At 47.7% G+C, this 24605-nt stretch overlaps 7 protein-coding genes across 7 annotated transcripts; 5 read left to right on the forward strand and 2 right to left on the reverse strand.

Annotated features, from left to right (window-relative positions):
- Positions 1-472: 472 nt before the first annotated feature.
- On the forward strand, positions 473-3582 carry F4813DRAFT_369295 (uncharacterized protein). The gene is made up of 6 exons (XM_049244407.1): positions 473-724; positions 796-956; positions 1024-1794; positions 1850-2210; positions 2265-3501; positions 3563-3582. Exons 1-5 carry the CDS (start codon positions 682-684, stop codon positions 3065-3067), a joined length of 2139 nt encoding a protein of 712 aa, XP_049096725.1. The 5' UTR covers positions 473-681; the 3' UTR covers positions 3068-3501; positions 3563-3582.
- Positions 3583-7259: 3677 nt separating this feature from the next.
- F4813DRAFT_392277 (uncharacterized protein) lies at positions 7260-7754 on the forward strand (the record flags this gene model as incomplete). The annotated part of the gene is made up of 2 exons (XM_049247258.1): positions 7260-7582; positions 7646-7754. The coding sequence occupies 2 exons, from the start codon at positions 7260-7262 to the stop codon at positions 7752-7754; spliced, it is 432 nt and encodes a 143-aa protein (XP_049096726.1).
- Positions 7755-8344: 590 nt separating this feature from the next.
- F4813DRAFT_369304 (SNF2 family N-terminal domain-containing protein) lies at positions 8345-12273 on the forward strand. The gene is made up of 2 exons (XM_049244408.1): positions 8345-8535; positions 8606-12273. The coding sequence occupies exons 1-2, from the start codon at positions 8531-8533 to the stop codon at positions 11958-11960; spliced, it is 3360 nt and encodes a 1119-aa protein (XP_049096727.1). The 5' UTR covers positions 8345-8530; the 3' UTR covers positions 11961-12273.
- F4813DRAFT_369309 (Ran-binding-domain-containing protein) lies at positions 12263-14828 on the reverse strand. The gene is made up of 3 exons (XM_049244409.1): positions 14490-14828; positions 14199-14267; positions 12263-14099 (listed from the first exon to the last, which is right to left on the reverse strand). The coding sequence occupies exons 1-3, from the start codon at positions 14598-14600 to the stop codon at positions 12519-12521; spliced, it is 1761 nt and encodes a 586-aa protein (XP_049096728.1). The 5' UTR covers positions 14601-14828; the 3' UTR covers positions 12263-12518.
- A 337-nt stretch (positions 14829-15165) lies between these two features.
- Positions 15166-18495, forward strand: F4813DRAFT_369313 (P-loop containing nucleoside triphosphate hydrolase protein). Its single transcript, XM_049244410.1, has 4 exons — positions 15166-15243; positions 15312-15849; positions 15898-17723; positions 17778-18495. Exons 2-4 carry the CDS (start codon positions 15522-15524, stop codon positions 17832-17834), a joined length of 2211 nt encoding a protein of 736 aa, XP_049096729.1. The 5' UTR covers positions 15166-15243; positions 15312-15521; the 3' UTR covers positions 17835-18495.
- Positions 18496-19658: 1163 nt separating this feature from the next.
- Positions 19659-21544, reverse strand: F4813DRAFT_369315 (uncharacterized protein). Its single transcript, XM_049244411.1, has 3 exons — positions 20617-21544; positions 20127-20532; positions 19659-20057 (listed from the first exon to the last, which is right to left on the reverse strand). Exons 1-3 carry the CDS (start codon positions 21063-21065, stop codon positions 19920-19922), a joined length of 993 nt encoding a protein of 330 aa, XP_049096730.1. The 5' UTR covers positions 21066-21544; the 3' UTR covers positions 19659-19919.
- Positions 21545-22313: 769 nt separating this feature from the next.
- Positions 22314-23047, forward strand: F4813DRAFT_195379 (uncharacterized protein). The gene has a single exon (XM_049239485.1). It carries the CDS (start codon positions 22550-22552, stop codon positions 22928-22930), a length of 381 nt encoding a protein of 126 aa, XP_049096731.1. The 5' UTR covers positions 22314-22549; the 3' UTR covers positions 22931-23047.
- Positions 23048-24605: the final 1558 nt, after the last annotated feature.

The following is a 24605-nucleotide window of genomic DNA, read 5'->3' on the forward strand; positions in this document are numbered from 1 at the left end:
AACTGATGCTAGTTACGATTATAACTATATATGAATACCTGATGTTATAAATATAAACATGTCTTTACGAGCTTTACTACTGGGTTGTTGATAGTAGAAATAGAACGATCTTCAAAATATTGGATTCTGCCCTTTGTTCCACCTGGGCCGAAATTCGGAAAGTTGAGGCGCAGTAAAATAGGTAGGTATTGATAGAAATAACACTATAAATATTCTAACGTCACTGGATTGCGCGTTGTTTAATAAGGTTTAATGGGGCATCCATTGTTCCAGAATCCATGGTCAGGGCTGTCCGGGCACTTGCATTGCCCCATTGCGCCAAGCCTTGGGGGTAAGAAAGCTGGGAGCACAGGCCAACGTCATCAATTCAATGCATGTTATGTACATATGTACATTGTCCAGGCTGCAAGCTTTAGTGCATGTACCTTATTACTTATTATTCCACCACTATATAATCATCATCTTAACATTAACAACTACAACTACAACTACAACTACAATACAATTGCAGCTACAACCACAAATACCCAACGCCACCGTCATACGTTTAATAAATCGTTCGCCTGTCAGAAAATACCCAACTCAAACCTATACATAAGAACGAGAAACCCGACGTTTAAATTAGCGACAATCTCCAAGTCATAAGCATTGTCTTTTTCTTCACCCCTCCTGCTGCCCAGCATGTTTCGGGGAACAGCAGTCGGACCTTATGACGAAGTGATCGGTATGTTTACATGCAACGTAATCGCATATAGCCACCAACGTAGTTACAAACTGACATAGCATTACTCTCAGCTAAGGCGACCGATGAGAATCTCACATCGGAGGATTGGGGGGCCATTATAGAGGTCTGCGACAAAGTAGGGAGCGATCCAAATGGCCCCAACCAAGCAGTTCAGAGTTTAATCAAACGTCTGGCGCATCGCAACGCGAATGTCCAGCTCTACACCCTCGAGGTAGGTGTTTAGGTGTTCTAATAAACGAGTTTAGTTTCTTTCAGGCTGACCATATCCGGTTTATCAGCTCGCAAATGCGCTCTCCCAGAACTGCGGCAAGAATATGCACCGAGAGCTTGCCAGCCGCGCCTTTACCGATGCCTTACTTAAGCTTGCCAACGATCGTAATACCCACCAACAAGTCAAGGTGAAGATCCTCGAAAGGATGAAGGAGTGGTCCGATATGTTTAGCAAGGATGCCGACCTCGGGATTATGTACGATGCCTACTACCGCCTTAAGCAGAGTAATCCGACATTGCAGCCACCCTCAGCCCCGCAGAAGACCGGTCTTACCGATTTAGATCGTCAGAAGGAGGAGGAAGAGCTACAGATAGCACTAAAGCTATCGTTACAAGAAGAAGAGAGGAAAAAGGGCACGCAACCTACATCTTCCGTCGCAGGACCTAGCTCTAGCGCAGGACCGAGTACAGCGGTTGCTCCGGTGGAATCAGTGCCTTCCCATCCCACAGGCACGACAGCTGCCACCGTATCGCGAGTCCGCGCCCTCTACGATTTTGCGCCATCTGAGCCCGGCGAACTAGAGTTCAAGAAGGGAGATATTATAGCAGTTTTGGAGTCCGTCTATAAAGATTGGTGGCGAGGCTCGTTAAAAGGCAGGACCGGTATTTTCCCTTTGAACTACGTCGAAAAGCTTGCCGACCCGACCCCTGATGAACTCCATCGCGAGGCGCAAATGGAGGCCGAGGTGTTTGCCGAAATCAAGAACGTGGAGAAGCTTCTCACATTGTTGAGTACCTCTAATGCATCGCCGAGGGAAGAGGACAATGAGGAGATATCGGTATGTCTTGGGCGGTTCGAGTTTAGGCACAGTTGTTTGCTAACCACCACTCTAGAAACTATATCACCAAACACTCGCCATTAGACCTAAACTAATCAAGTTAATTGAGAAGTATTCTCAGAAGAAAGAAGACTTCACGCAACTCAATGAAAAATTCATCAAGGCCAGAAGAGATTACGAGTCACTTTTAGAATCTTCAATGTCCCACCCGCCCCAACCAAATTACCACCAGTACGCACCGCGACCGCTCATGCCACACGGGTACGGGGTTCCGGGAGGTCCGGGAGGTCCGGGAGGTCCGGGAGGTCCAGGAGGCCCAGGTCCTGGTTCGAGCTTCGCTCCTCAGGGACCGCCGCCTAGCCAGCAGGAGCCCCAACGATTTTACACACCTGGTCCTCAAGGACCCCCTCCGCAAGGTATGTGAGATGCAGGCATCTTTGCACGAGTCTAGACGGCTCACATGTAATTAGAACAGAACCGATATCAGGCTACGTCGCCGCCTCCTAATTTCCAGCGGCTAACGCCAGCACCTGCTCCCTTCTATCTTCAAGGCGCAGAAGTGCCCGCTCAAGCAAACCAACAGCCACCTCAGCAATATCCGCCAAGAGATCAGCCCTCGCGGATAGCTGCAGGGAAACAGCCTGCTCCTTTGCAAACATCTTCTCCGCCACCTCAAGCTTACCAGGCGTACTCTCAGCCTGCTCAAGCAGAACAGCGGCCTCAGAGTACTTACGGCAATCCTCAAGAATTAGCCACGTCGGCCTACGACTCCCCGATTGCGGCCACCCATAATCCTAGTCGACCCGATCCCTATTCCGCATCAGTCTACTCCCAGGAGGACCCTTATGCCACAAGCCCAACAGCTACCGCACCTTCTGCACCTTCAGCTCCTGTTCCTTCAGCCCCGCCGGGGCCAAGTCAGGGAGTTCCAACCCCTCTAGCTATCGCATCTCACCCTTCAGCGCCTTCCCAACCGCAATATTCGGCATATAACCCTAATGTCCAGCGCCAGGACTCGTATGATGCTCCCTCGCAAATCCCCCCTCAACCGACCGGGTCTGCACCTCCGATCCCACAGGGGGTCCAGCCACCGTCGAGCGTGATGACACCTCAGCCTCTCCAACCGGGTGGCCTAGTATTCGACGCCCGGCACTCGCTCCCAAGCCAGACTCCACTGGGCCAACCGCAACAGCCACAATACAAAGCCTATGTACCCCCGGGGAACGAGTCTAGTGCACCGCAAGACTTCTATAGGCAAAACGCGGCGTACTAACTTTGAGCGGAAATGATAGTAGTAGTACACATGGATGGAAGCTCAGCAAGATTTAAATATTGTGCTAAGAGCTTTGGTTTGGTCTTCTTGTCATAAGGTGCATTTCTGGGAGGTTTTAGTAACTAGTTGAGGTTGATTCCCCTGTTCATTCCATAGTCTTCATAAATTCTACGGAAGTATACTATTAGATAATGGATGTAATATCAGGAGTGATTTTATATGTTACTTTTATGGTAATTGTGATGGTAGCTGTGAATGTATTTCCAATGAAGCGTAGCTTAGGAGATAAAAGGAAGCTTGAGGGTTAGTTTATTCTGCATATAGGATTGTGTTGAGGACCCAAACCTACGTAAGGTGACCAATGTAATTTATATAACCAATACCCTCGGTTTGGCTTGGGAATGCTTGAAGTAAAAATCGAACCACGCTAATTTCCTATTTATAAAATCAATTATATAGGAATATGTCGGATATTTACCTATGTATATAAGCTAACCTGGTATATTACCAACAGTCAAAACGATAACAGAAACAGTAAATCTTGCTTCTCACTAACCAAGTGAATAAGAAGGCTCAGCGAGTTCGAAGGCGATACGGTCCCCCCATATGCGATACCAAGTCATTTGTGAATCGACGGCGAGGAAATCAGCTTTCACGACTTCATAAATCTGAGCCCATCTACAACTACCAAAGCTGGCTTCCTCAAGATTCAGGGCGCATGCAGGATTGCGCGACAGGACGGCATTGAGTGGATACGGATCGACGCCAATTGCATCGACAAGGAGGCCAGCTCGGCCGGGCTCACGGAAGCTACATACCTCATATTATCTCCGTGTATAACTGGTACCGCCACTCGACTGTGTGCTTACCTATGCAATGCATGCATACCTAGAAGGAGGATCGTGCGCCCCGTGGGAGCAAGTGGCCCCGTCGCGGCTGGAGCTAATTGGCCCGCGCCGCCTCGTCTTTCTACTCGGGGTGCTGGACTAAAATCGGCGATCGCACCGAGCTCGCGAACGATATCTCGGCCGCGACGGGAATCGAGACGGCACTGTTGCAGGGAGAGGCCAAGGCGTTTGACCGGCTCTGGAAGGAAATCATTCGCATGTCTAACGGCCATACGATATGCTGCTGGAGCCGCCGGATTGGCCTGGTTTGTTACGTCGAAGACCATTTCTTACTCTTTTGGCTTAGCTGCCTTGGGATTGAGCTGCTGTTTTCAGTCTTGAGATATTTCCGCCCTCTCGAGGGAGTTACCTACTAACCGACTTTACCATCAGTGCAAAGGACAAAACTAGAGACGCTCCGGCTCCAATATACTTGATAGAAGCCGGTTTCTGGAGAGTCCAGTCATCCTATCTAAGAAGGCGACAGATACTAGGGAGCGGTGCAATCTATTTGTTAAGTCCCGGTTCGTCCTGCAGCCTGGAAGTCTCTATAACCATCATCCGCGCAGAATTTCTGTATTTAGGCAGGGCATCCTGCTCTTCGTCGAACCGATTACGAAACCACCCCTGTCGAAGGGGAGGCAGGATTCGCCGCTCGGAGCCGTGGGTTACGATATTGAGACGCATCCTCCAGGCCTCTTTGACGAGGATACAGCATTGTTACGGCTACCGGCTTTCGAAGGTGGTAGTTCATTGCTAGATTGTCAGAATTCTAGATGTATCGTCTAGAACGAAGGAAATGTTCAGTATGTATAGACAGACCCTCGTAGTTAGGACCAGAGTTCTCTGCGGAACATCGAGGTCGTTTCCCTGCTGCTTAGTTCCACACAGTGACACTGAGATCGGAGTTACTGCGCATTTGCTTCAAGTCACCACAGGCGACAGATTTCTACTTATTCTTCGCCGTCATCTCGACGTTGAGCGGTAGAGAAGTCGTACGTGATTTTGCAGCTTATTCCACTCTATCATCTAGATCCATATTAGGGGATAGAGTCTCGCAGTCGAGCATAATAGGAGGTTTCTATGTCCAAGACATTCTCAAATCCCCTAAACTCGATGACATTTTTGACAAGTTGCTGACTTGTGTTGTTTGAGTGGCACTGCAGCATACACTCACCAGATGGCTTCTTCCACATTAAGCTTGCGATTCGAGAACATGTAAAAGAGGGCGGCGTCCCGGTGCAGGAAGAGTTCCCGATACACAACTGCCTGAGGAATGAGGAAGGAGGAACGAGGTATGGGAGAACCGTCGTAGGCAGTTAACGGCTCACACTCCGGACGAGTTGCTCTTTGACTCTATTGGCGGTACAAAAGCTCTGTACCCAGATACCGGCATCCGCGCTGCTATGTTATGTATCTGGTAAATGTGAGTCGCCCTATTCAGTCCCGATCAGCGCGACGGGTCTTGGCGGGGTCGTCGACGAAACAGACAATAGTGACTACGTGGACGAGAGCGAGGAGAAGGAGCTCGAGAAATGGAGCTCAAGGACTGGAGCTCATCGAACGAGGAAGAAGAGAGTGGAAGTAACTTGGCCATAGGGGAAGACGTAAAGGGGCTACAGAGACGGGACGCCAACAAGTTTGTTGAGAACTCGCAGACCATATCGTCTGCATCGTAGTCGTGTCAACCTCCTGGCCTAGGGCCCCCTTTCCCTGCATTGTGGGGTTTGACGGTTCGTGTTCGTTTTCAGGTACTTGGATTCAATCATGATGATCATCGTCTGGTGTAACATCACAACTCGATTAACAAGTAAACTATTGGAATATTTGGTTTGTATATGTGGAAATACTTCTCGAGGCTATGGTATGAAGGACGTACTTGTCACGAGGTGGAGCAAGAAGCATGGAAACAACTTTGCTGTTCCGCGAAAAAACTCTAAGCTAGCTACGAGAGTCTACAGCTACCTACCTACCTACCTACCTATACATGCTAACAGTGTCCTGTCCTTTGTTATAGATGCCTCATCTAGAATCTTAACAGTATTTCATAATATAACTAGTACTACTTGAAATAGGTAATGACTAAGATAAACATCGTCATGTTTTAATGCTTCGTTCATTTATGTTGATAGGTCATAATATGTTATACTATTAAGTGTTTCTATTCCAACTATGAGTTATTAACGGTACCCTCTATGATACCGCCAAGAGCAGAAATACACAGAATGCTGGGCGGGTAGGTTTGAATAGGCTATTGAATATGTGGCTAGACGACGTTGTTACGTATAACATTGAGCCTTACCCACAAGTTTCAAGGCAAATAACGGAAGTCTCCAGCTATAATTTCTAGAAACAAAGACTTAGGGCGATATCCAATAGTATGGATTATATAACCTAGGATTCTATTTACACTAGTAAACATAGGTAAGGCTTCATTGAAATTGAATTTAATAGTAGCTCCCATCTTGACAGTAGATGATCATTATATTCGTATTACTAGCCTTTTCCTGCCTTGTAGTTTCAAGGAGATGACGCTAAGCATTCTCGGGACCTTTCCTGCCTGCGTCCCCACACGATATCAACAAGCGTTTCTCCGTTGAGGTCTTGGCTTTCTTGGGGGAGGCACACCGATGAGATCAGCATCTTTGATCAGGCTATTGCGGTGGGATGTATGGCTCGGGAGAACCTGACCGTCTAACCTAATGTATGTATTAGAGCAACTCGGAACGAGTAGTGGAGTCCGATAGACCGGCAGTTGTATGATCAGGGTCCAAAAGGCTGACAACACGAATGACTAAAAGAATAAAGTGCATACGTTGCCGGAAACATTTCAGCTCGAATCGAGCCAATCATCGCATTAACGATCTTGTTATGAACATCCCCTAAAACATTTTGACCCGTATTGTCCACGTTCTATACTCTTCCTGGTCAAGCGGCTCGTATTTTTCCCCATAAGAGAAATGCTGGGACAGCTACAAGTGCAAAGGGGAATAACCCAAATTGGCAATGATCGGGCTAGCTGAGGCTCCATAGGGCTGTGGAACTTATATTGCATTCATGCAATGACGTCGATCCTATCGTGGCAGCTGGTCTAGCTTGCTTGTCTTCGTGGAGATGTCTTCATGGAGATGTCTTCCACGTTGGAGGCCATAGCTCACGAAGGGCTATAAGAATCACGCTCCCGCCGCCCTTCAGTTTGGGTTTTTGTTCCTCACCACACAAGCAAGTCATCAATCTATCTACTCACTCATCTTCTATATCTTCCACTTCTCAACCTCCAAAACCCACCCAACTAAACCATCAAGATGCGTTTCACCGCCACCGCTGTCACTGCCCTCCTCTTCGGCGCCAACGCCGCCATGGCCGCCGAGGACGTTTCCATCGCTGACTTCAGCGCCCACAAGACGGGTGTCAGCGGCACCGCTGCCGGCGCTGTGGACGGTGTCTCCTTCAAGCTGACCGGCACTGGCGCCAAGGACCTCAGCTGCTCGGCCGCTGCCAACCAGATCGCCAGCGGTGTGCCCACCAACGTCATTACTTGCGGCGACTCCAAGTACCGCTTCGCGGTTACCGAGAACACCGACGCCTCGTCCTTCACCCTCCAGATCTTCCACGAGACTGGAACTGCGTAAGTTTTTACCCTCATACTCTCATATTATCCAAAATGCAGCCAAGCTAACTATCAAAACAGTACCGGCTTCTCTGGCAGCGGCAAGATTGCCACCAACTGCCGCTCCGGCGGTGGAAACAACGAAGTCTGCTCCCAGACCCAGTCCCCTACTACCATCCACATCCAGTAAAGGGACTCGTCGAGCTCATGTTTGGAGGATATTGATGCTTACGTGCGTATGAAGTATGAGAGGAGACCTTGGCGTTCGCCTGTAGATATATAGATTTATAGATAGTTTAGCATGCGAATCTATTGCGTCATGCTTATAACTGATGTTTCCTGCATGCTCGTACGTGATTGGCGTTCTCTTTAATCATGAGATTTTATCAATAGTCAACTCAGTATTCCAGTAACTTGTATGAACTTAAGCCGGTTTGTATAATCAGTTATGACCGAATGATTTTGTGGAGTTGTACTAGTTGACCAATACTGAAATAATACTTCGCAATGGGTTATAAGCAATATACTAGGTGAATAATATAGGTTTCTTTATCAGGGGGAACCCCTTGTTAAGACAAAATGTAACGATTTGAAGTTAGGTAAGTTACGGAAGTACATAGGTACCTAATAGAGGTACACCTTAACAGCGGTGGCTGTGTCGCTAGGCGGGATCCAAAGTATGGCTGATGAAACGGCTGCCTGGAATTTGTGGCTCAATGGAGGGGGGATAAGCCGATAAGGTTTTGGTTGGCCGGGCAAAATGTCATTAGGTGGTGCAGAGTAAACAAGATTTCTTTAAGCGTAAGGCAGCAAGTTGACACTTTAAAATAAACAACGCCCTCGATGTTGGCAAGCATACAGTACCTTATGCAATGAATAAACTCATTACTTTCTAAACTGATTTCTTCTTGGGAAGCACTTACAGTTGTTCGACAGCTACACTATCTGGGAGTTAGTTAACTTTTCATGAAGTCAGTTTATTACCCATCGTGACCCTTGTTCCCCCCCATTTCGCAACCCGAATACTCACGGCCAAGGCAGAAAGCCCGGTGATAACTTTGGAGTTCGGCCTAGAAACGACTTTAAGTCGACTGAGACGCCTCTTTTGCGTGAAAATCAGCAGGCTGGACATAGTATATCGGCAGAGAGTTGGATAGCAACCAGCCGCATCGGACCATCGCGACCCAACCCGTCCAAGACACGAAATCGACACACGAAACACGATTTTCAAATTAGAACGGACGACGAAGGAATAGCAAATTCGATTGCTACCGATACTTATCCTATAGCAATTCCTTGGTGGAATCATTCAACCATGGTCAAGGAGCAAGCTCCGCCTAAGGCGCCATTGCGTCCATTAAGTTCTAACAAAACAAATGGCAATACACAAAACCAGACTTTAAGTCCGTCCGACCAGAAAGCACCTGGATTTGGGAGCATGAGTGCGGGAGGCTTCACATCTGTTAACGACTCTGCGGCTACAAACGCAGCCCCGAGGCCTGCCGTCAAATCACGAGTCCTGTCAGGAAATATGGAAGACAAATACGCAAACCTCTTTATTCAACCAAAGAACCGTCCAGAGCACCATCGCCCTCAACGAATCACGGGTCCATTGCAGCCTTCTTATAAGGATAAGAAGCCGCCACCAGCCCCCATGTTCAACACAATGCAGCCTGACTCGGCAGGATCAGCTAGTAACCCGATCTCGGTTCCGGATGGCGCACCAGTTTCGATATACAGTCAACCCGGAGTTTTCTCCACATATGTTGACCCTAAGAAAGCCGCCGCTGACATTAAAGCCTTACTTGAGGGCTCAATAGAAGACGAGGAAGGAAAGGATGCGAAAGAAGAAGGTGAAGATAAGTCACACGTTGAAGGACTCAGTGTTCGACTCCTACCACATCAAGTCGAGGGAGTAGAGTGGATGAAAGGTCGTGAACTGGGCCCCGTCAAAAAGGGTAAAGTGCCCAAAGGTGGTCTTCTTGCAGACGATATGGGCTTAGGAAAGACATTGCAGTCCATAGCACTCATTCTAGGCAACAAGAAGCCAGCAGATAAGCACCCAGGAGTTGAAAAGACAACACTAGTCGTTGCACCTTTGGCTCTTATCCGTCAGTGGGAGGCAGAATTGAAGGAGAAGGTGACTGAATCCCACAAGTTGAAGGTGCTTGTACATCACGGCCCGCAACGTACCAAGAAGTTTGAAGATCTCCGTCGATACGATGTAGTCATCACCACCTACCAGATTCTCGTATCCGAGCATGGCCACACTACAGATACCCTGAAGACAGGTTGTTTCGGTTTACATTGGTACCGCGTCATCTTGGATGAAGCACACACGATCAAAAATAGAAACGCCAAGGCTACAAAGGCCTGCTACGAACTCCGAAGCGTATATCGTTGGTGCTTGTCAGGCACGCCAATGCAAAACAACTTGGATGAATTGCAAAGCTTAGTCAAGTTTCTCAGAATCAAACCTTACGACGATCTCCGAGAATGGAAAGACCATTTTGAAATACCAATGAAGGGCGGCAAGGGAGAAGTCGCAATGCGACGCCTTCACGGCCTGCTGCAGTGTTTCATGAAACGAAGAACCAAAGATATCCTAAAGAAGGCTGGTGCTCTCAATGCTAGTGGAAAGGCAACTAAAGAAGGCGAGGAGGAAACATCAAGCTTTAAGGTCACTGAGCGAAAAGTCGTAACAGTTGCTGCCGAGTTCACCCCAGCAGAGAGGCGGTTCTACGATAGGCTGGAAAAGCGAACAGATAAGAGTATCGAGGAAATGATGAAAAAGAAGCTCAATTATGCTAGTGCTTTGGTACTCCTCCTGCGTTTAAGACAGGCTTGCGATCACCCAAAATTAGTTGAGGGCAAGCTCGAAAAGGACAAGGACGCCCTATCCGAGGAAACGAAGCCAAGGAAGAATGAAGTGGACGTCGACGCCCTTGCAGACCTTCTTGGTGGACTAGACGTCGAGACAAAACACTGTGATATATGTGGCTGGGAGCTTGACCGCGACAACCGCCAGCCCGGCACAGACAAATGCAAAGCTTGCTACGAAGACTTAGAGTACTTTAAGCATCACGAAGATGGTGGAGAGTTGAAAGCACCAAAGATGAGAACAAAAAAAAAGAAGACTAAGACCAAGGTTAAGAAGGTGGTAGTTGAGAAGATTAAGACTGAGGTTGTCAAGAAGCGTAAACCTAGGAATCGCCGCGCGATTATCGATAGCGACGAGGAGGACGAAGAGGCTGATTGGATCGTCTCTGACGACGAACAGGGTCCACTACGCTTAGGAAAAGCAGGCGGCACGGATGACGAGAATGCCGAGGGTGATGGTGAGACTATCAACTCAGACGATTCCGAAGAAGAGGAAACGCAAGATGGTAGCCAGCTAAGCGACTTCATCGTGGATGATGGGAATGATACGAAGCCTGAAGAGCTACAACGGGCCTTGGAAGAATCAGATACTGAAGAGGACGAATCCATCTCAGTGATTCAATCTAAGATGCGCCGAACAAAGCTCGAAGATAGTGAAGATGAGGACGAGGAAGGTGATGAAGAGGATGAAGCGGAAGATGCAGACTCGGAATCGCAATCCGATTCCGAAGCTGACGATACAGGCATATCCGAGTCTGAAATCGATTCAGATTCTGAAGACGACGTCGTCTACTCCCGCTCTGGCCGAGAGAAGGAGAAGACACCCCATGTGCTCGCCTCAGCCAAAATCCGCCAACTTATCACGCTACTCCACAAGGAAGTACACGAGCACAAATTTATTGTCTTCTCGCAGTTCACCAGTATGCTGGACCTAGTGGAGCCCTTTTTCCGCAAGGAAGGTATCAAGTATACACGATACGATGGGAGTATGAAGAACGACGCGCGAGAAGAGGCGCTCAACAATTTGCGAAATGACCCGCGAACCAGAGTCCTCCTTTGCTCTCTGCGGTGCGGTGCTCTGGGTCTTAACCTCACTGCGGCCAGTCGCGTCATCATCCTCGAGCCTTTCTGGAACCCATTCGTCGAGGAGCAGGCTATCGATCGAGTGCACCGGCTGACGCAGACCGTCGATGTAGTCGTGTACAAACTAACGATCGAGAACAGCGTTGAAGAACGTATCCTAGAGCTCCAGCAGAAGAAGCGGCTCCTTGCTGAGGCCACCATCGAGGGCGGCGCTCGCAAGGAGAGTCTCAAGCTCGGCATCAAGGAGATGATGGACCTGTTTAAACATGTCGGCCGCGAAAGCACAGGAGGCGACTACGGTGACGACGATGAGCGGTTAAATAGCGTTGTGCGCCAGGACGTCACGAGGTCGCTTGCGGCTATGCGAAGTAAGAATTCTAGCTCAAAGGCCTCACGCGGGAACGAGAGCACAGTTTACGGACGTCGGTGGTAAGGGCAATATCCGGGTGACGAGTACGCTAGGTTCCCGCGGCGTTTAGAGGACGGCTTGGCTAGCTGGCTAGTTTAGGATGCTGTTCTTTGCCATGCCTGTATTTGATGAATTGTATAACGAGTATCGGATTCATACGATGGAGTGTATGTGCGAATTATGACGGTTCGGATGGTCTGGTTTTATTCAGTTTTGATTAGAGTTGCTACGAGAATACACTTATTCTTCATCCCGCCTATGTCATCTAACAAGAGCATATATGCGCCGAGATTCCCACAAAATTCACGATAAATGAGAATAAAATGTTTCTTCATTATATGGTCAATTTGCATTCAAACTTTGTACTACGATTAGCCTTCTCGTGAGTTGTCTTGACGCCCGCTATGCCAAGCCCCGGTCTTTACACATTTTACATGAGTCTCCATCTACTCGGTCTACTTGCAAACCGAAGGACCAACTTTATAGATTCAACCTCGTTGTGTGCCTAAGGTATTTATCGGCATTATCCCAAGCTAATCACATCCAAGACCCCCCCGCCAGCGCTAAAGCGTCATCTCGATTTCAGTTCCGCTCCCTGCTAAGGCTGCGATGAACTGGAGCGTCAGCGTCAGCTCGCGAGACGGACTCGTCAAGGTAGAACTTTAGGACATGGTCTGGAATGGCAAGGTGTGTGGTCTGTTCGAACTCCTGCAAGCTTGTCAGGCGGAGCATCATTTCGAGGAGTGAGAGCGAGGTGTGGATTGCGCCGAAGGGCGATCGTTCGAGTAGGTCTTCGTCGAATTTCCCGTTGTCGGGGATAAGTGCGCCGCCTGAGTTTCTAGAGGACGACCGCGAGGGTGTGGAGGCTATGCTCATTCGGTTGAGCTGTGTTACTAGATTTGAATCGGCGGATGGACGCGTGCTGTTTTTTAGCCGGCGGGGGATGTTGGAGTTTGAATGTTGGTCTTTTTCTGTTCTGTATTCTTCATCTTCTTCAGGCGTATGGTCATCCTCATCCTCCGTCGTACCGTCGTCGTCGTCGTCGTCGTCGTCATCCATCTCAAAAACCTCCAGAGCTATCCATGCAGGGTCAAGGTCCTGTGGAAGCCTCCAGGAATTAGTGGATCTCCGTATAGCAGCCTTAGTGACCACAATTTCTTGGCGAAGTTGACGGTCTATTTCGTCCTGAGAATCGCCCTCTAAAGTGCAGTCAGATACGATACTCTCATCTGGACCTTCGATTAACTGTCGTTGATCCTCCCGAAATAGATCGGTTTGTCGCGCTTGATTCGGAGGTATAGCCTTCACGTCCCTTTTAAGCAATAATACGGGACTACTCGAGGCGCCATCTTCATTATTTATGTTTAAAATCCTCCCAACGTCCGCGTAGAACATTTTTGAAATCTGGTGGACCGGAATAAATTCTCGTATACCGGCGCTGGAGACACCCTCGTAAGAATTTGGCGGGGCGCTGCCGTCCTCGACTGTGTGGACACGTCCGTCATCTAAGTCCTCCACAATTTGAAGTTGGTATGCATAACTTACATAAGAGGTGTTATGCTCTATGTTGTTGTTCATTCCAGGGAGATTATCCTCGAGCGGTATCCTACGGAGCCGGACTCGGGCTTTATGGATCACTTCCTGCCACACCGGCTTACGCTGACCCTCTTCTATGCCGTACGGCTCTACTGCGTCTTCGGGAGAGGCATGGGCACGAAATAACATGTAGATGGACAGCATAAAGTCTGGGCCGATCTGCATAGGTCTGCCCGGGTTGAGAATGTACTGAGTATCGCCGACATTCACAAGCATGCTAGCCTGTAATAAACGGGAGGGGGAAAAAGCCGAGTGTTGGGTTTGAATACCACCGATAGCAGAAACCCAAAGGTTGATGAGGGGTATGGAATCATCAATATCTTCAATTAATTGTTTAATGTCTGTGATGATGTTCTTGACTTCGATACGACGCATAGAAGCAGTTGCAGCGGGGCCTTTAGCTTTTCCATCTTGGTGGGATTGGTCTGCTAAGGCAGCGACTTCGAGGCGTTTTCCAAGTGAGTCAACATTGGCCCGTAGTTCTTGTGCTGTCTGCACTACGGCCTCCAAAGTCGAGTTTCCTCGAGCAAAACGAAACTCAATAGACTCGAGTATAGGGGAAATAAGCTGTTAGAGAGGTCAGCAACGGTTGATGAGATTAAACACGCGACAAGGGTGTATCGGTGAGGAGCCTACATTCAGCTAAGTCGGCTAGACATGACTTACCTCGATCTTGCGAGCCAACCGTCGTTGTAGATGGCTCAACTCGGCCCGTAGAGGATCGTCGTCAACGGTCTAGACAACATTACCCAAATTAGCTTGGGTACCTAACATAATAAGGCATAAAGTACAATGCGTAGTGAGGTTGAAAATAAGAGGTTGAAGTAATAAATAAATAAATAAATAAATAAATAAATAAATAAATAAATAAATAAATAAATAAATAAATAAATAAATAAATAAATAAATAAATAAATAAATAAACAAATAAACAAATAAACGGTAAATAATTCATACTTTAAGGAGTCTTGAACCTTGTTGGATGACATAGGTAGAAGTCAGAGCGAAGCAAGACCTGATAGCATAGTTGGTGGCGTGGTAGGATAACTTGGCTAAGAATGCATCCATGGCAGAGTATCATCAATAACTCAGGATCAGGCGGTAGTTTGTTATTATCGTCTTTTCTCCAGTGTCTTGCTCCAACCACACCCGCGAAATAATATGCATGCATGAAAAAGAAAAACTGTTAGATTGCCCCATGAAGGGCAATCGGTAAGTAACGCCTTAAAAGGTAGATGTCCGTGCTTGAATGGATATGCATGAATTCACAACCGTTGTGGTAAAGTTGAAGTTGATTATGTTCAAAGGTGAACATGCTGCGTACCTATGAAGCTCGATTAGCCCATGTAGGTAATAAACGAGAGACTTAATATTCGTTTAGTACATGACTTATGTTGATATCCTTATCATATCGGACCGTATTCCGTACCTATATCTAATCCACATTTTATTCCTATCGCACAAACTAATAAAATTCCACAGTTTATTACTGAAAACAGCGCGGTTGCCTAACTTGACGTACATAACTTAGGTACATTAGGTACTTGATACATGCTTCCTTCTCCGTCATTCGCGGGGCAAAAACCTCTCTCACCCCGCTAAAGCTGCATCGCTTTTTCGACTTTACCGCAACGCTGCAAGGAAGCAACGAAGCAACGAAGCAACGAAATAACCAAAGTTCAGGTATTGAACTTTAGGCAGGGCCTTACCCGTGAGTTAATACTAGACTTTTATCTTGTTGTTCATTATGATTAATCTCCTCCTAACGCCCAAGCTTAGACCATTCATTCATCATTCCATCTTTCATATTCACGATTGCATAGAAATTTCGATATTTCACGGTCGCACAACTGCGAATTGTTAACCCTCAAACTTCTGCCATCTGACGTCAAATTTTCTCCCTTGATACAAATCGTCGCTTTCGGACCTTTTACCATAAATACCATCGACAATACACAATACATAAGAACTTATATAGTAATTGGCACCATGGCTGATCTCAACTCTTGGGAGGATGATCCTGCTGCCCAGGACGACAATTTGTCAAGGCAGGCTCAGCAGCTGAACCTCAATAATCAACCTCAGAACCCCGCCGCCGCATCATTCCGACCTGGCGCCGCGTCGTTTCAACCCACTGCCCAGACTTTCCAACCAGGTCAAGGTTATGGTGGTGGCTATGCCCCTAACTACCAGCAAGGTTACTATGGTGGTGGCCAGAATTACTACCCTCAATATGGCGGACCTCAAGGTGGCTACGGCCAATACGGTCAGGGATATGGTAATGTCTACGGACAAGGTGGATATAACCAGGGATACGGTATTATTTAGACCTCAGAAGAAATTGTTATTTACTAACATTAACAAGGGCAACAACAGCAACAACAACAACAACAGCAGCAGCAGCAGCAGCAGCAACAGCAATATGCTCAATATCAGCAGCCCCAATCCCAACAGAAGTCTAAGCAACAAGCCCAACAATCCCAAGCCGTGCCTACCATTGTTAAGCGAGGCGACCAGGGCGCATCTGCTGCTGCTGCTACGCCTGCCCCTGTTGCCTCTTCTTCTGATGCGCCCAAACCGGTTGCTAAGCAAGAGGGAGGAACTAAAGTATTGAGCATAGGTGGAGACCCTTCGAAGCCTAAGACCGCCAAGGTCCTATCGATCGGTGTTCCCGCGCCGCCAAAAGATGAGCCCAAGTCCGACAAAGCCGACAAGGAAGCCTCTGCCGACGCCGGTTCTAAAGTAACAGCAACTAAAGCTATTGAGAAGACTGGCGAGGCTACCAAGTCAACTAAGAGTTCAAGTGGCAAGACATCACCAACACCCTCATCCGGACGCTCAAGCCCCTCCAGGGGAAGCAAAGCAGCCCGCGACGCCGATGCCGTCGCCAACGAACAGGTCGCTGACGTCGATGAAGAGACCCTTAAGGAAATCTACGGAAAGGAACATGTCAACATCATCTTTATTGGTCACGTCGATGCTGGCAAGTCAACCCTCGGTGGTTCTATTCTGTACGTAACTGGTATGGTCGATGAACGTACAATGGATAAATACAAACGTGAAGCGAAAGACTTGGGCCGAGAAACGTGGTACCTATCTTGGGCTCTTGATTTGACCAAGGAAGAACGGTCGAAGGGAAAGACAGTCGAAGTTGGTAGAGGGTTCTTCGAAACCGAGAAGCGGCGATATAGTATTCTGGATGCCCCTGGCCACAAGACCTATGTCCCGAGCATGATTGGAGGTGCTTCCCAAGCAGATATCGGCATCCTCGTTATCAGTGCGCGTAAGGGAGAGTATGAAACCGGCTTTGAGAAGGGTGGACAGACCCGCGAGCATGCCATGCTTGCCAAGACCCAAGGTGTCAACAAACTTGTCGTCGTTATCAACAAGATGGACGACCCTACCGTCAACTGGTCCGAAGAGAGATACAAGGAATGTACTACAAAGCTAGCACAGTTCCTTAAGGGTAGTGGATACAATCTAAAAACTGACGTCTTCTTCATGCCTATTGCCGCCCAACAAACGATGGGCATCAAAGACCGCATTCCGTCGGGGGTTTGCCCCTGGTACGATGGACCTTCCCTACTGGAATATCTCGATAACATGCAGGCCCTCGAACGAAAGACCAATGCGCCGTTCATGATGGCTATTAGCGGGAAGTATAGGGATATGGGAACCATGATCGAAGGCAAGATTGAAGCCGGTGTTTGCAAGAAGGGTATGGGCTTGGTCATGATGCCGAATAAAGAGAAGGTCGAAATTGCAGCTCTCTATGGCGAGACAGAAGATGAGATACAGGTCGCTCAATGTGGTGACCAGGTGCGAATACGTCTTCGAGGTATTGAAGAAGACGACATCTCAGCCGGTTTCGTGCTTTGCTCGCCGAAACGTCTCGTTCATAACGTGTCGGCTTTTGAGGCCCAGATCAGAATTCTCGAACTTAAGAATATTCTTAGTGCCGGCTTTAACTGTGTCCTACACGTTCACTCCGCAGTCGAAGAAGTAACATTTGCCGCATTATTACATAAACTGCAGAAGGGGACAGGCAGGAAGAGCAAGGTACCGCCGACGCATGCGAAGAAGGGTGACAGCATAATTGCTAGGATGCAAGTTACAGGTGGCGCCGGTTCGGTTTGTGTCGAAAGATTTGAAGATTACCCGCAGATGGGTCGCTTCACCTTGAGAGACCAGGTACGTTATTCTTTCGCCTATTGCTCATTTCCAAATGTTAACTAATTTACTCAGGGTCAAACTATTGCTATCGGCAAAATCACTAAGCTCATCACGGATGAGTCCGCTTAGAAGGCGAGATACCAGAGTGATGAAGCCTAAGGATGATAGCTATGGATTGATATAGTCGCCTCAAGACGAACAGGGGGGAGGGAAGGCTTTATTTGATGTAAGACCCTACGGGGCTTGTGGGTAATGCCGTCCATTCATGATGAATTGTTTAGAACTCATTGCATGGGCATGAGGCGGCAGAGATAGACCTAGACATGCTCAATAAAGGCCACTTCCTCCGAAGCAAAATATTAACTGCTATCTCTTCAAGTTTAATAAAGTGATGGGAAATTGTAAGGGATTTCATAATATCTTCTCATGGGCCGAATATGTGTTCCGGAATTTTCGCAGAATGACCCCTTTCTATGCCCAGTAAAGACGTACTCATTCTATATATACCCCTTCTGTTCAAAGAACTGTCTCTTTTCCTTGTTCCTTTTCTAACCGACACGGAATGTATGATGGTGTATGTATTAGCCATTCTGGAGAACTCATATTCTTGCGACAACAGTCTTAATTTTTTTCCCCGCAGCCTTCTAGTTATTGACATAAGCTCTATGTAAGACGGGATAGTTCATCCGGCAGGTATGCATGTAAGATTTGGCGGTGGCAAAGCGTATATCTGTCGAATGGTGTCCGGGAATAGCTGACTAGGTACCTACCTATTTACGCTAGGTTTATCATCTACGGATATGGATAGATAGGATGAGTTGCAGTTATTCTTTAAGTTACCTTACTAACTAGAAAGATTATCACGAAAAGCTTTGAAGCAAAAAGAAAATATGATGGATTTAGTATGCCTTTTTTTTATACAAAAAAAGAGAGAGAGAATTTGCAGTGATGATGATTCGGTCTGCTATTAACTACGAATGTCTCTACAGATGAATATATCCCTCTAAGAGACTAGCTTAGCAAGAATTAGTCTCGCTCACTTGTGTATGTAGAGTTCACTACTATACCGGAATGATTACAGTGACTGCAAAGGAGTAGGCAAAACGAATAATCATCGATATTACTTAAATTAAGTGGCAAGTGGATCTCACATATTCCAAACGTATAGGGCTATTATGATGTCGCCTCAGCTCCTGCGGGGGAACACGCGCACCTGATGACACGAGTAGCGGGTATTCCAGGGTGATGAAAAAGGGTGGTCAGCACTTAATCGTGTACGTGGACGACGCTTACGAACGGTATACACCATCGGGAGCTAGAATATTATATGACCATTCTTAGCACAGATCGAAGCGTGTCTTGCCCGCAGCAAGATATCGTTGGGCACGTAGGTATATCGCTTATTTACACCGGCCTAGGCCCGCTCCAGCTTTCGACCTGGCAGAGGGGGGGATTCGGCTATCGATCTTGCTTGGTACCGGACGTACGATCCGTGGTTCTAATAACGGGGGCTTCTTCTGCCGCCTTCTTCCACGCAGTATGCTGCAGGTGAGCGGATAGGGAGCCCGATGACTTGCTTGAAACTGGGTCCTCGGGAACGTGACTCCACTCTCGTGCCGTTGAGGACTCGAGATGTGTTGTGCATAGTAACCTCATGTACGGGCGCGTAAGGGTCGATTCTATAGGGTCTGCGCTCTGTGAAGCATTGCTCTACTTTTATGTTATACAGCTCTGTGCTTGTGGTGCCATTCGGCAGAAGTGGAGGCGAAGACTGCCGGCTCGGTTCGTGAGAACCATGTGGAGATCTGTGATGATATGACATGACAGGTAGGTTACTAGAGCAACACCCTGTCCGGAAATAAGGAGTGATACCTAATGGAAATGTTCTAATGTCATGTCAATACCATGCATGTTTCAGTTTTGGCCTTAGCTACGTTCTTTAGGGAGATGTTGGGGAAAAGGGGTTGTAGTTTAGGATATGCTAAGGGGTATCTCGTAGTAATATAAACAAGGGACTATGAAGGTTGGGTGCTGATTTTGGATTCCTATCATGAGACCTCATAATATTAATATCACTATTCAATGAAGCATCAATGAAAGCTAAATTCTCATAACGCTAATAGTAAATAATGCTATTTCGCCTATAATGGAAGATATTGTAATAGGACATTTTAACAGCAATTGCAATGATAACACGTTACATATATAACCCTTTCACAACTTGCTTTGGGGTTTAGCCAATGCAAGCTTCGAGGTAAGAGTTTCTTCTGCCTCCTTTTCGATTCTAGTCAGTAAAGCAGCACATGTCGGTATATCATGGATAAGACCGATGACCTGCCCAGCAGTCCAGACCTATTAACCAACTTAGTAATCTTATTATAATCTTATTACGAGGAGAAGGGGAAGTATTGTGTGACTTACGCCAAATTCAGGGTCTCCAGTTGTGAAGACTTCCCGGCCTCGTTTGCCACTCACATAGGGAGCGATTTCGGCAAATTCGCCCGTCTTACTCTCCTTTTCGATCTTGATGACTTGGTCGGTGACCTTGTTGCGATACAGGCGGGTAGTATTGGTCCAGCGGCGCATCACCAAGGCCGTGTCAGTTTCCTGGGCCTCGACGATCTGCTCTTTGATCTTCTGGTGGATGGGCGCCTCGACAGTGCACATGAAGCGAGTGCCCATGTTGATACCTTCGGCACCAAGACATAGGGCGGCTGCTAGACCTTGGCCATCGGCGAACCCCCCCGAGGCGATGAATGGCACCTTGAGTGTCTGACGCGCCTTGGAGAGCAAGATAAAGTTGGTGATGTCTGACTCGCCCACGTGTCTGCCCATCACAACGCGCGTTTTAGCTATGCAAACGATCAAAGCGAGTAGATTCCCTGATAACAGGGCTTATTGGTGGACTTACCCTGCGCATTCGAATCCATCTATGGAAAGGAAATCAACACCGAGCTTGATAGCGCTCTGTGCGTGCCTGATGGTGGTGCATTTGTGGAGGATAATGATGCCAGCCTTCTTCAGCTGGGAAATAACAGGACCAGGGCTGTTACCAGCAGTCTCGACTACCTTGACGCCCTCGTCGATGACGACTTGGGCGTAGGCGGCATAGTTTGGGGGTACAAGAGCAGGCAGCAGTGTGATATTGACGCCAAAGGGGTTTTTGGTCATCTTTCTACACCGCCGAATTTCGTTTCTTAGATCCTCGGGTGTCGGCTGGGTGAGAGCTGTGAGGAGACCCAAGCCACCCGCGTTCGAAACAGCAGCGGCCAACTCAGCATATCCAACATGCTGCATGCCACCTTGTACGACAGGAATCTTGATGCCCAGGCGGCGCGTCAGCTCGGTGTCGAAAGGCATCTTGGCGTTATGACTGGCCGCCTTGTGTTAATTACTGTAATTTATCCTGGGAGCCACAATGTAATTGTACTACTGTTACGGCAGAGTCTAAAAGAAGGTGTGATGAACTAACAATAATGCATAGAATTAAAGAATCTTGATTGAATGTTTATAATAAATAATAAAGACCGAGACGAACCCCGGACGCTTATAAGAATGGAACGGCGAAGGAGGTTGTAAGATGCCGAGGTAGGCTGTTCCCCGGACCCACATATTAAGCCATGACTAGTACCTACCTAGGTAAACATTACCTAAGGTCTGTACCTTACTTAAGTACCTAGGTACCTAACCTAACATAGCCTGGGAAGACCCCTCGGTAAATCCGGCCATGCATGTGCTGGCGCCCACGTGCAGGGCAGACGGAATCCGGGGTTATCTGTGGCCGAACCTTACCACGGTTTTCAATGTTAGAGTGGGGGACGCTTAGCTCTTAACATCGGAATTCGTTCCTCGTTAATGTTCCTTATTAAATGCAACCTCCAAGTCAGGTGCATCTTGATATCACCATCGCGTACGGGCGGCTCTCACAACCTTTAGTAATATATCATCTCGTTACTTATCCAATTGACGACTTACTTCTATATTTAGATTAATCACTTGTCGTCTGATGCAAGCACACATGGCCCGGATGATTCCTCGCTATTCCCATCACCTCATCTAGGCACAGATTCGACTTATCGTTCACCAGTTTAACAGACGAATCTAAAGGACGATGGAATAGATGGGTGGCGGGATAATAGCCGGACGACGGGTGGCAACGGGAACTACTCCTTAATGCCGTGTCACTATCCGTTTATCGTACTTATACAACGCGTTGGAATATGCGGGCAGGTTTCCCTTCTAAGACCTCTGCTTCAGACGGGACTACTACGCCTGTTACCTGCCATTTCTCCAAGGATGCATCCAAAAGTCACGCCTCTGCACAAACGATGCCTACACGGGTTGTCGAGTTTCAATAGTTGCCTGACGTAGAGCTCCGACGGGACTGCGGAAGCGACATGCTCTAATCCGCAACTGGGCCTCCTTAATGTATTTCATATTGCCACCTAGTTTCCGAGAGCTGGTACCCTTCGGGCTTCGATAGTATGGTTCGATAATAGTGCATGACCACTGGATTCATTCCTTTAACGACTATAATAATCAGGATAGCAACGCGCAGCCCAACCACCATATCAATACCTGTTGCTCAGCTTCATTTTTTTTCTTGCAAGGCAGGATGGTTACCTGTGCACCGCCACACAACCCTGCAGCCCTCGCGATTATGCGGAAGTCATTGGTCATTCTCGTTAGCAATCACTGACGTTTCATTAGCTATTTTTCGGTGTAGCGGTTATCATGGCATGTCGATTTGCTGCTGACTGTTTCTAGTCTCATTTGCCAAGTTTCTGAACAGCTCTTCTAGCACTTTGCCTCACTGCTAGATAGCCTTAGAGCCAACGGGAAGTATGCGCTCTGCCTACTCTGCACGCCCTTGCAGCCGGGCACTATTGTGCCTGGATAAGGCGAGTGTTGATGCTGGATCTACACAAGGATGTGGCCCTCCACATCAGCACGGAATGCATGGGTCTGCTCGTTGCAGCCCTTATGTAGGTACCAAGTCTCTCGGCCGAACAGCTTTAGCCTTCAGTCTGGATTTGGTACGTATGATACGGGGCTTCTGCATTCGTTTTAGTACGACGCCCTTCCACGTTGCCCTGTATCCGACGATCCATACTGGCGGGTCCGATAATCAACGGTTACACGTCTTATGCTCTCCGGCCTGCATACAAACTACAAGTAGGACAAGGTTACTTGTTTATCAAGTCGGAGACGCGCAGCGGGACTAAGGTGCGGAGGGCTAGCACACTAAAAGGATACAGTAGAACATACGCTTGCCTTATCTGATACCACATACATGAGTACCATGGCTTGTGGTTAAGTCAGTCTACACCTACATCGTGAAAATGCTACTGGGGTGCATTTCACGTTCTCTTCCTTAGACCCTAGATTACGTCTGCTGAGATTCGGCACCTAGTCCATGTTATATCGAGGCCTCAGCGAAGGAATTAGAGGGTATCTTGTTAAGTAGATACCCGCATTGCAGCCATCTTAGCCATCTTAGCCATCTTAAAGGCATAGGGCCGAGTAACCTGAAGAGGTAAGTTGCGTCTAAGTACTCCCAATGGCAAATGCGGCCCAACGCTTCGTGATCTCCCCACGATCCGTTTTCCGTAACGACCTAACCTAGTAGCTGGGCAGTTCCCCTTACGATATTTGATTTCACCAAAGATGTTAGGTGCCTTTCTTTGACCGACTATGACATGTGCCATGTGCCTTATACCGAAAAGGAGAAGGCTAAACTGTAGATCATCGGCTTTTACAATTAATCTGGAAAGCTGAAAACCCATTTGACATTGCATTGTTCCTGGTTATATTCTAAACATACAGTTAGGGGTTTTCGTAAAAGTTTTAAGCGAGAGCCAATAACTCGATGTATCATCCAGCCTAGTTCATGCCTAACTACCTGTTACCGAGTACCCGGCCCAACAGAACGACGAGAAAAGAATGTGGTCCCTCAACAGGCTACTTCTCTATACCCTATACCCAAGTTGGACTTCTCAGACGAGATGCCGTGTATATCGCCGCTGTCGTTATGTCACCGGCCGTTTCTCGATTATTCCGCACGCTTGTGTTTAGTTCATCCAATTAGAATCGCGTGTTCCGATCAATTGGGTCAAAACTTGATACGGGGTTCCTGGCAGAAAGGGGGGAAAAGCAAACATCTACAATAACAGCAAGCAAAACAAAGGGGGAAAAAATACAGTAAATGCCGTTTGAAGGTTGTCATTGTTGCGTCAGAAAACCAATGCATTGCTTTAGGCCGAAAATAATATGCCCGATAATAACACGCGTCTTCCCTGCAAACATGGACGTGTAGTCGGCCTCGGATACATATCGATGGAATTCTACGTCGAGTCGGGGCTGTGCTCCAATAGTACAGGTACGCCTCAAGACTCGGGGAATTTTCTTATTGACCACAAATGCCAGAATGTCACGGCGGCGGCAGCTGTCCGTCGTGGCGCGGCTCAACCACGTTGTTGGGTCTGAATCGTCACGCAATAACCAAGGCTTTCCTACGTCTAGCCTGCTCCGAGCCGTACTATTCTTAACACACGCTTCAGGGGTGCTTTATGTGTCATCTTAGGTATTGGTCTTAAATCTGCTCTCTCAGGGCTCGGGTTGAAACAGATAAGTCAAAAGCTGATCAGCCACCCAGTACTTGGTTGTCATACAGCCGCGTAATAAGATGCATCTTATGTACTATACTACCTACCTCCTATGGAACCTAGTATGTATTATATACTCGCACGTACCGATTCCCTACGACAGCTCAGTGAGACTCGTTCAACACAATATCTCCGAACTGGGGAGGGGTGGTATGACGATTGGTCCGCTGCGTCAAGTTTGACAACAATACATCGGCCATCTGCTTTGCGTTTCTTGCTCTCTTGCTCGCATGTT

This window comes from Daldinia decipiens (genome assembly GCF_022478715.1).
Source record: "Daldinia decipiens strain CBS 113046 unplaced genomic scaffold F4813scaffold_34, whole genome shotgun sequence".
Classification (NCBI taxonomy): domain Eukaryota; kingdom Fungi; phylum Ascomycota; class Sordariomycetes; order Xylariales; family Hypoxylaceae; genus Daldinia; species Daldinia decipiens.